Consider the following 12020-nt stretch of genomic DNA (forward strand, 5'->3'; position numbering starts at 1 on the left):
ACACTGGAGCAATGCGGTTTGGAAAAAAAACCCATAGCATTACATTGGGAAGAGCTTTTGAAACCACTAAAAGCTCTTCCCAGTGTAATGCTATGGGGTTTTTTACAAAACCTCATTGCTCCAGTGTGCACAGACACATAGGATAACATTAGCAGCAGATTTAAAAACTCAAAACGCTCAGAAAAACTACTCTGGTGTGCACCAGGCCTTATAGTCTGACCCAGTCCGACCCGGACAGAAACTGTCACTTCCATACCTGATGTTTAACTCTTTCAGGCAGAGAAAGAAAAAAAGGAACACTGCACAGTTATTTGTGTGCTTGGCACTGTACATACACGGGTCTATCTCCTCATGTCACATGTCACATCGGTTGTCCTTTAACATACACCCCTCTCCCTATCTACCCCATATACCTAATATACACATCTCTCCTTCCCCACCTACCCTATATATACCTTCTGCACACTCCTACCCCATATGGCTACTGTACACCTCTCTCCACCTACCCCATATCCCTTCGACACACTCCTACCTGTAATCGATTGGGAATCGGCATGCAGTGTATGTGCAGGCAAGAGATCTCTCTCTCCGATTAGATTTGATAAGTCTCCTAGTACACCTGATGCAATTTTCTATGAGATTGACTGTCAAATTGATTATTTCCAACAGGTCCGATCTGATTTCCAATCATTTTTCGAAGCGATTTTTGTATAGAAGTGAAAGGAAAATCGATTAGAAAAATGATTGGAAATATTAGATGTGGTGGAAATAATCATTTTGACTGTCAAGCTGATGGAAAATTGCATTGTGTGTACTTGGCATTAGTCAATCTGTCCAAAGATCACTATATATATGGTTACCTTTACAAACAACTTCAACTAAAAAGCAATCTCCCGGAATGGAACCCGTTGTAAATAGGGGACCGCCTGTATTACTTTATTAAATCGAGTCTTCGGCCATTTTAATATACTAAAATTCTGGCTAAAGATTCAGAAATGAAAGTGAACAATAGAATTGCTTTAAGCGGACCTGAACTCAAAACTTCCTCTCTGCTCTAAAGCCTCATCTGCACGGTACAATTTTCCATCAGATAGATTGATCTATTAGATAGATCTAATAAGAAATTGCATCGTGTGTAGACGTCCAAATAGTTTCAGATCAATTTTGCGATAGATTTTGCTATAAGTACCTAAAATTAATGCAATCCGGTTGGACCAGTTGAAAATCATCTAATAAATCCGTCAAAAGGTGGCCACACACGATACAATAAAATGATCCGATTTTACGGCAGTTCAATAAACATGATCGGATCTCCTCCGAAAAAAAGGTTTTTTTTTTTGTTTGTTTTTTTCATTCGACTGAAAAATCCGATCGAATTTCCCAATTTTTTTTCTTGATTTTTATCGATCCGGAAAGCAGGAAATTTTTCTTACATTTTTCTAAAGATTGTATGTTGTGTGCTAGATTGTCAATTTATTAATATACACACCCTAGCAATTTACCCAGTTTCCAATCATTTTTATCATAATTGGGGAAAAAATGAACGTGTGTGTGGTCAGATTTTTGAAATGTTACAATCAAAAAATTGATTGCAATTCTTGAATTGAACAGATAATTGTATGGTGTGTGTGGCCACCTTAATAGATCTAATCTGATGGAAAATTGTACTGTGTAAATGAGGCTTAAAAGACACACAACAGCATAATAACCTTTAAACAAAAACATTTCTTTGTTAGAGCTCATATAAATCTGCACAGTTTCCACTTCCTGATTCATGGAAGCTGACATATTGTTTACATCCTGTGCTTTCAAATGGGCTTATGTGTCGTGGCAGTCATGTGACACAGGGGAGAGATCAATTTACAACTTGTGTTATGCTAGGTACACACCATTCAATTTTCTGGCAGATTTACCTGCCAGATCGATTATTTCCAACATGTCTGATCTGAATTTTGATCGATTTTACGATCTTTATTAGTTGTTTTTTCGATCGATTTTTGTTCAGTTATATGAAAATCGATCAAAAAAAGGATTAAAAAAAAAAAATTCGGAAAATCAAAAATCAATCGAAATTCAGAACAGACATGTTGCAAATAATCGATCTGGCAGGTGAATCTGCCAGATAATTGTATAGTGTGTACCTAGCATTAGACACAAATGAGGGGGGAATTAAACAGGCTAAACTCTCTAAATACACACGGGGTGCATATCTCTGTTTTCCTTCTGTCCTGTGCAAGAGTTCAGGTCAACTTTAATTTGCTTTTAGCACAATGTATTTCCTCTGGGACATAACACAAGGCTGACCCTTCCCTCCTCATTGCAGGTATCCGTGATAAACACCGTGGACACCTCACACGAGGACATGATTGTAAGTAGCAAATCCGGCATTTTATCTCTATTTGCTTTCCAGACACACTCAGAGCCCTGTGTGATTGTGTATAGACTGTATCAGGATCCTGCTCTGCATAGCGGCCTGTGTGGCAGTCCAGGAACACTCAGAGCCCTGTGCGATTGTGTATAGACTGTATCAGGATCCTGCTCTGTGTAACTGCCTATGTGGCAGTCCAGGAACACTCAGAGCCCTGTGTGATTGTGTATAGAGTGTATCAGGATCCTGCTCTGCATAGCGGCCTGTGTGGCAGTCCAGGAACACAGAGCGAGCTGATGGGATACTTTATTCACTTGTGGCATGTGTAACTGTACAAGACAATGGCTGCCTTATATCTCCCCAGCAAGCTAGATGCTAATGCCTGGTACACACAATGCAATTTTCTGTCAAATCGATGGTCGAATCGATTATTTCCGGCTGGTCCGATCTGATTTCTCATCACTTCTATACAAAATCGATCAGAAAAACAATCAGAAATCAGATCAGGCCTGTTAGAAATAATCAATTTGAAAGACAGAAAATTGCATTGTGTGTACCAGGCATAACAGACGCGACGGTTGTTTTTCTAGAGTTTTTTGTGTAAACAGACAGTTTTAAAAAAATATTTGGTAAACTACAAAAAAAACAATGTTCTGTGTTCTTACTGTGTTTTGACTTGTCAGCAAGGAACAAAAGGATTTTTAAACTACATGACAACTAAGAAATACACAATTCAAACTAACTAATCTTGATATGTTGTCAGTGTTTTTTTGTTTAACAAGTTGGGATACACAGATATACCTGTGATAACACTGACTGCCCAAGTGTTAGTGTTGATAATGTTACAGGTGTAGAGTTGCTCTTTAACCATTTCAGCCCGCAGGGATTTTTCACCTTATGCATCCGAGCAATTTTCACCTCCCATTCATTCGCCAATAACTTTATCACTAATTATCACAATGAATTGATCTATATCTTGTTTTTTCCGCCACCAATTAGGCTTTCTTAGGGTGGTAGGTTTTGCTAAGAATTATTTTTTTCTAAATGCATTTTCACAGGAATATTAAGAAAAATGCATTTTTTTCAGTTTTACGTCCATCACTATTTACAAGCTTATAATTTAAAAAATGTATCGTAATATACCCACTTCACATGCATATTAAAAAAGTTCAGACACTTAGGTAACTATTTGTTTGGGCTTTTTTTTTTTAATTGTAATTTTTTTTTTCCATTAAATTTTATTTGGGTAATTTTTGGTGTGGAATATAAACAGTTAATTTTAAATGTAATAATGTCTGTTTATTTCATTGAAAAAAGTATGTAGATGTAGTTTTTAATTACGTCCAGGCGGCATAAATGGTTAAAGCGGACCTGAACTCAGAAATTCCTCTCTGCTTTAAAAGATGAGCAACAGCATAAGAGAAAACATTTCCTTGTTACTGATTATAGAGCTCCTTACAGAGATGCTGCAGTGTAGTTCCTGGTTTGCTGGAAGGACAGAAAGGGTTAACCTCCTGTGTTTACATATTAGCGCAAAACTTTGGCAGACAGTTGACAGCTCAAATTGCACTGGCTCATTACTTGCTGAGAAGGGGGAATTAGACCGGCTGTTCTCTTTAAACACACACAGGATGGATTTATCTGTGTTTCTCTTCTCTCCTTTGCAAGAGTTCAGGTCTGCTTTAAAGAAAACCTGTAACATCAAAAAGTTCCCCTGGGGGGTACTCACCTTGGGAGGGGGAAGCCTCAGGGTCCCAATGAGGCTTCCCACGCCGTCCTCCGTCCCTCGGTGGTCTCGCTGCAGCACTCCGAACAGCGGCGATGTAAATATTTACCTTCCCGACTCCTGCGCAGGCGCTGTGGCGGCTCCTGGCTCCGAAGTAGACGGAAATACACGATCGCCGTCGGGTCTGCTATACTGCGCAGGCGCAAGTCTCCTGCGCCTGCGCAGTAGAATGGACCCAACTGAGATCATGTATTTCCGTCTACTTCGGAGCCGAAAGCCGCAACATCGCCCCTGCCGGAGCCTGGAAAGGTAAATATTGAACAAGCTGTCGGATCTGTCGGGCCGCTGTTCGGAGGGCTGCAGCGAGACCCCCGAGGGACAGAGGACTGCATGGGAAGCCTCATTGGGACCCTGAGACTTTCCCCTCCCGAGGTGAATTTTTTGATGTTGCAGTGTCTCTTTAAAGGACAACTGAAGCGAGAGGTATATGGAGGCTGCCATATTTATTTCCTTTTAAACAATACCTGTTGCATGGCAGCCCTGCCGATTTTGTTTGGCTGCAGTAGTGTCTGTATCACACCAGAAACAGGCATGCAGCTAACCTTCTCAGATTTGACTAATGTCTAGGGATGTTCAATGAGATGCAAATTGTTCCGAAATTATGCATTTTTTATGCAAATATATGCAGCTTGAAAAAGGACCAACCTGGGTTTAAAATGATTGGTCCATTTTCAAGCTGCATACACTTGCATCAACTCGGAACAATTTGCATATCTGTGATCATCTCTAATAATGTCAAATACCTGATCTGCTGCATGCTCTTCAGGGTCTATGGCTAAAAGTTTTAGAGGCAGAGGATCCGCTGGTCAGCCAGGTTACTCTTATTGCTTAAAAGGAAATAAATACGGCAGGCTCCATATACCTTTCACTACATTTGTCCTTTTAAAGTGAATGGGAACTGTATTTTTTTAAAAATGAAGCAAATAAGCTGCATAGATACTGGAGGGAGGTGATGGATATTATAGATACGGTTGCTAAACAAAAAATAACTAGATCTGTAATGATATGCATTTTGGGCTCATCCCTGGATTTGAAAGTACAAGAAAAGGTACAAATAATGATCCTGCGCCTATTATTTCAAGCTAGAAAGCTAATTCTAATGCAATGGAAAAGCCCCAATACCCCTAAAGTAGAAGATTGGATAAAACAAGTGAATCATTACCTAAAGATGGAAAAAGTTACCTACCAGCATAGAAATGCAGCTGGGAAGTTTGACTTAATTTGGGCAGGGTGGCTGGATACTCCGGGTTTGCCGGATATTTCATTAATTCAAGATAGGTTATTTTCAGGAGGTTCATAAGCGGTATGGTCGAGGCTGCTATATTATTATGATTCGTTTGAAAGCAATTCGTTTGTGGTGTATAGTACTGCTGCATTGTATGTTTATATACTAGTATATTTATGTTGGAGATGTATACTTTATATGGTTTAATAAAGGCTGTTTAAAAAAAAAAAAAAAAAATGAAGCAAATACTTACCTAAGGAGAGGGAAGGCTCTGGGTCGTATAGAGCCCTTCATCTCCTCTCTCGGTGCTCTCTATCCTGTGCTGGCTCCCCCCCCCCCCATTTCAATCCTCCGCCGAAAGGGTATTTGGAAGTCTTTGGGAGCCGTGTCCTCCCGAAGACGTGTGGCTCCATACTGCACAGGCGTGAGCGTGCAAGAGAGCGTGCTTGCGCAGGCGCAGTACAGGGCCGCCCTTCTTCAGGAGCACTCGGGCTCCCTGAAGACTTCTAAAGCCTCTTTCGGCCGGGTAAAGCAGTATTTGACTAATTTAGTCAAATACTGCTACCGTGCGAGCCAGCACCGGGACGACAGGACCAGGAGAGGAGCCGGAAGGCTCTATAGCAGTGGTTCCCAACCTTATATAGCCAGTATAGTGCCCCAGTATAGCCCCCCAGTATAGCTAGTATAGTGCCCCAGTATAGCCAGAATAGTGCCCCAGTATAGCCAGAATAGTGCCCCAGTATAGTGCCCCAGTATAGTCAGTATAGCCAGTATAGTGCCCCAGTATAGCCCCCCCAGTATAGCTAGAATAGTGCCCCAGTATAGCCAGAATAGTGCCCCAGTATAGCCAGTATAGTGCCCCAGTATAGCCCCCCAGTATAGCGCCCCAGTATAGCCAGAATAGTGCCCCAGTATAGCCAGTATAGTGCCCCAGTATAGCCCCCCAGTATAGTGCCCCAGTATAGCTAGTATAGTGCCCCAGTATAGCCAGTATAGTGCCCCAGGATAGTCAGTATAGTGCCCCAGGATAGTTCCCCCCCTCCCGTCCCCGCCGCTGTTATTACCTTAACAGCTGCCGCCCCTCCCCTCTCCGGCGCGTGTATATTTCAAGCAGCGTATCTCCGGCTGCTCTGTGTGATGCGGAAGGAGGCAGGGCAGCGGCTTCCTGTAACGGCGATATGTATCGCCGTTACTATGGAAACCGAGCCCTGCCTCCTGCGCATCACACACAGAGCAGCCGGGAGATACGCTGCTAGAATAAAAACATGCGCTGGAGAGGGGAGAGCGGCCGCTGCTAAGGTAATGGCAGCGCCGGCCGCGGGGACATGTGGGAGGGGGGATAAGAGGACGGCACACCAGGCAACGTTCCGCGGCACACTAGTGTGCCGCGGAACACTGGTTGAAAAACGCTGCTCTATAGGACCCAGAGACTTCCCTCTCCTTGGGTAAGTATCTGTCTCATTTTTTTTAAATGCGGTTCCCATTTACTTTAAGTCACTGTAACTTGCATTTGAATTCAGCAGAAATTTCATGGCCTGTTGGGACTTTATTTTTCCAAGTTACTTGTTGCATAGAGTTGATTCAATATAATCAGTAGCTGTATGGAGTGCTGCTGGATTATGGAGTCAGTGTCTCCTGTAGGTGTAAAGTCTCGCTATACTTTTCTGGTGATCTTGATGTTTTCTGATGTGTGTTCTCTTTCTCCGTCTAGCATGATGCCCAGATGGATTACTATGGTACACGTCTGGCCACGTGCTCTTCCGACAGATCGGTCAAGATCTTCGATGTGAAGAACGGAGGGCAGATCCTGATTGCTGACCTGCGGGGGTGAGTGATGGGCAATGAGGTTATGGCAGGAGATAGGCACCCAGCTGTAGAGCAATATTGGGATAGTATTGGCTTCCAGAACATTTGTACAGTAATCCGCTACACATAGTGATGTGGATTGCCTGATGTTGGATATGTGTGCTTACCGGCCGATAAAGCACAAACCTCCCCCTTCTGTTAGCTTTGGGTGCACAGATTGACCTTTTGTTTTAGCCATCTCTGTGAAAGTATTAGTGAAATAGTATGAGGATTGAAGTAGGGTAGGGAAGTTAAGGAAGAGGATAAATAGCAGTATCAAAGGGAACCTGAGGGATACGGAGGCGGCCATCCTCATTCCAGTTGCCTGGCTGTCATGCTGAGTTTTTTTTTTTTTTTATGAATCCCTCACCTACAGCAAGCATGCAGCTGGTGTAGTCAGACAAATTCAAAGCATCTGATCTGCATACCCAGTAACAAAGTATTAGAGGCAGAGAATCAGCACAAAAATCAGGCAACTGGCATTGTTTATTGGAGAATAACGATGGTGGCATGCTGCCTTATCGGGGGAGGGGGGGATGGGGCAGGAGTGACGGGAGCTGCAATCCTTTACTTTCACTTCTGTGACCCTTGGGGCCACGACACTGCAGATGTAACTCAGTGCTCTCCAGCGCTGATTGTCATGGATGGGGCAGGGAAGAGGCGGGGAATGGGCAGTAGAGAGCCAGTGAGAATGCTCTGATAGGCGGGGAAGGGGCGTTATGCAGGAGTTCCTCTCCTCCAAGGGACGCTCCTCCCCATTAGATTACCGACAAGCTGCTTGTCATCGTATTCGGGGGGGGGGGGGGGAACTAGCAGGGCGCAGGGGGCACTGAGACCGGCGGGAAGAGCACACAGAAGCAAGTCCTTCAGATGAGAACATGCCTCTGTCTCTTTTTTTACATTTAAAATCACTGCAGGTACACTCTAAGAAGGCGTCAGTTGTTAGGGTTAGGCATATCCATGCCGGGCCAGCTTCACACTTGTTAGGCGGCCCACATGCCGCACACAGGCCTTCAGGGATTACCTGTTAGTACGCAGTAATCCCTGTCTGGCATTCAGCCAGCAGGAAGTGACACTTCCTGTTATGCAATCAATGCCGTGCGCGGAAGTGTATATCTAAAATTCGCTGCCGCGCATGCGCAGCGCTGAAAACTGCGGTGGGTTTTTTAAAGACAGGTGCGCTGCCATAGGATTACATGGCTTCCGATTTGATGCAGGAACTGCGCGGTAACGTAAGTCTGGAAGCGCGTTAGATCGGGCTCTTCTGGTGCAGCATACCACAACTTGGGGATTGTGAACTCCCCCATAGACTTTCATTGCCCAGGGGCATGGTGCAGTAAATGTAAATTTACTGCACCGCAACGCCCCAGAGTGAGAGGGCCCCTTAAGGTTTGGGTTTACGAAAAGACTGACGCAGTACTAAATCACATTGTGTTCCAATCATACCTTAACAGTCTTAGCAGTTATCACGAGTCCATCTCGGGGTGGAAAAAAGAAGCTAGGAGAGGTTATCCCGAGCTGAACTCGTGGTAGCCGCGGGAGGTTACTGCAGAGCAATGCACGCAGCGGGCCATTTTACTCACATCCCGGAAAATCCCGATGTCAGCCGCCATTCTTCTTCCTCTACTCCGAGGCTCTGCTTCCTCCGGTGAGATCGACATCTATCGTCTTGACGACAGCCAGCTATCTCAATATAGGGTCACGGCGCCACCCGGAGGACGGAGGGAGAACTGCAGTGCTGGAGCCCAGGGAGGTGAAGTAGTGCTGGGGCTGCTGCAGATCTCTCTGCGGTGTGAATTTTTTTTCTCTCAGGTTTTAGGATCTAAAAGCATGCTTAAAAAATTGCAACACTTTTAGACCCTAAAAGCCGGAAAGAATCAGACCGCCAAGAGGGTTAAATTATTACACCAAAATCATTTAGACATTCATCCTACGTACTTTGGAAGCTGGACAAGTGCTATTCATTGAATGTAGTGTTACAGTTTAATCTTATGACATGTATATGATTTCATGTCAGCCTGCCATCCATCCTATCGTTTCCTAGCTGCAGTGGTTCCTCCTGGAAAGCCATCTCAAAGGTTTGCTTGTTCTTTTCAGGCACGAGGGGCCGGTGTGGCAGGTAGCCTGGGCTCATCCCATGTATGGAAACATCTTGGCCTCCTGCTCCTATGATAGAAAAGTTGTCATCTGGAAAGAGGAAAACGGCACCTGGGAGAAGACGTACGAGTACACCGGCCACGACTCCTCAGGTAACATCCCGCATACAAGAATGGCCTTGTGACTTGTCATTCCATATCAGCTGGAGAGGGGCAGGAAATTCTGATCTAGTCATGAAGCAGTGGGAATGTCTGGAGATGTCATCTGTGGGGCTGGAGCAGTGGGGATTTTTTTTGTTTAATATGAAAAAGTTTCTTTGTCAGGAATGAAGTCGCAGTAACTTGCTTGAAGCAAGAGGGTTGTAAGTACAGCCTCAGCATTTTGTCCTCCCCGTCATGCAAATATGCCTGGCAAATCCTGCACATGCTCTGTGCAGATTATGGGCTGGACTGATGACATCATAAGAGCCAGGCTTTGGTACAGCACTTGGAGAAGAAGTGAGAAACAGAGCAGAGTGATTATAAAGATAAGAAATCTGAGATAGCATGCTATAAGGGCCACTGCTGCGGAAATCTGGTGCATATTATATCGGTGCTGCTCAGTTCGGCGCGGGGAGAGCCAAATGACGGCTTTCCCCACTGCCGCTAAACTCCGAGGCGGCATTAAATACTATTACCCCTCCGAGTTGTCGCAACTCGGAGGGAGTTGTGATTCGGGGTCTGGCAGCCGCCAGAGCCCCGAATTGCCACTACGCAGGGTAGGGCTGCACGATATATCGTTTTTTAATCGAAATCGCGATGTGCATCATCACGATTTCAGTATCGTCAGAGTGGCTATTTATTTTTTTTGTTAATTGCGGCTGTTTTTCCGCGTTCAATGCTGTCCCCAGCATTGCACGCGTACATTTTCGTCTTGTTACTAAGGTGCGCTTCCTCCTTCCGGCCAGAAGGAGTGAGGCACTGAATCGAGGAATGCATGGCCAGCTCTCTCTTCCTTTAGCTGCCTTGGCTGCGGTGAAGCACGCATGGTTTTCTCCGATCCACCGCACAGTCACCCAGGCTCTCTTGCACAGCGGGACCAGAGAACAGTGGCAGAGAGATAGCCCACACGCAGCCTGTATACAGCACACAGCGCAGCGTCCTGCTAAAGCCACTCTAGCTGTCCGTTTTCACAGACAGCTCTTCGCTGTAACGAGCTTTGCTGGCATTTTGAGGTCAAAGGGGCAGGATCCTTAGCCTCGCATCCCATCAGATAGCAATATGGGCAGTGACACCAGTAATGACAGCAAAGATCAGATTACAGCTAGAGCTGTCTGTGTAAACGGACAGCTAGACTGGCTTTAAAGAGGAACTGAACTCAGAATTTCAAAACAGGGCATACTAAACCATGTAAAAAACTGTAGGCAAAAACTGTGCAATAAATGTACAAAAATATGTAAAAAAAACTATAATTACAAATAATCGATAAACCCCACCCCCCCGTGACATAGCTGTCGGCAATGCCCGGCAAGCTCTCGCAAAGGACACTGGGAGACCTCCTTCTGCTGTCTGATGCAAAATCCGCCTACCACTGTGCGTCATTAGCAGGCGCCTCCAGTGCCGAGAAACTTGACAGCCTCAGCACACACAGCTGAGAAAAGTGAGAAGCCAGCAGAACAATGGAGAGAAGAGAACGAGGAGGGACATCAGACACTGGAGGAAGCGAGAGCTGTGCAGCGGAGGGAGGAACAGACAGCTGGGGAGGAGAGATGAGTCAGCAGCAGTGAGGGGCCAGCGATGTTATCACTTCTGCTAGAAAGATACAATGTTGGAACAGCAGCCCGGAGAGGCATGTACCCCCCCTCGCAGCCTCACAGCAAGAAGCCATTCAGGACGCAGCACAGGCAGCTATAGTCAGTGAGCTCACAGCACCACGCTCTGCTGTGTGACTGGTTGTGCTGCCCATCCCCCTTGGCAGAGCGCAGTGTCTCTGACACACAGCCTATTACTTTTCCCAGCCAACATTCTCCACAGCTCACCAAGCAGCAGACAGCAGGAGAGGGGGAACTGCTGAAACATCTGCTGAATGAGAAGATCAGCACCTCTGAACTAATCTCCATGGCCATCACACCCCCACTGCTCCTCAGTGCTCTTGTTGTCACTGCATGCTTGACTCTCATCTGTGTCCTGGAAGTCACAACAACTGTCTGCTCTACTGATCAGCATATATGCTAATCGCTACAGGATATGCTGATCATAGTAACTGATTAGTAGTGCAAGGGCAGTCAGTTGTTGTGGAGTCTGGCATATGGATGAGATGAATAATAACTGTATGCTTTGCAATGACAAGACATAGACATATAACTATGGTAGGGATTAAATTGTGAGCCCCTCTGAGGGACAGTTACGTGATAAGACAATACTCTGTGCAGCGCTGCGGAAGATATCGGCGCTATATAAATACTAAATAATAATAGTCTAATGTTCTACCATATTATTATGTATTGTATTTATATAGCACTGACATCTCCTGCAGCACATTACAGAGTACATAGTCATGTCACTGACTGACCTCAGAGGAGCTCACAATCTAATAAAATGTCCTACCATAATATTATTCTGTACTTATATAGCACTAACATCTTCTGCAGCACATTACAGAGTACATAGTCATGTCACTGACTGTCCTCAGAGGAGCTCACAGTCTAATCCTACCATAGT

General features: G+C 44.9%; 1 protein-coding gene across 1 annotated transcript in view; it reads left to right on the plus strand.

Annotated features, from left to right (window-relative positions):
• The window catches only part of SEC13 (SEC13 homolog, nuclear pore and COPII coat complex component), a 29793-nt gene that overhangs the window by 2684 nt on the left and 15089 nt on the right, over positions 1-12020 (plus strand). Inside the window, exons 2-4 of the mRNA XM_068252753.1 lie at positions 2324-2368; positions 7091-7206; positions 9322-9473. Of these exons, the coding sequence (XP_068108854.1) occupies positions 2324-2368; positions 7091-7206; positions 9322-9473 (313 nt within the window). The remainder of the gene's footprint in view (positions 1-2323; positions 2369-7090; positions 7207-9321; positions 9474-12020) is intronic.

Source organism: Hyperolius riggenbachi, chromosome 9, assembly GCF_040937935.1.
Source record: "Hyperolius riggenbachi isolate aHypRig1 chromosome 9, aHypRig1.pri, whole genome shotgun sequence".
NCBI lineage: Eukaryota > Metazoa > Chordata > Amphibia > Anura > Hyperoliidae > Hyperolius > Hyperolius riggenbachi.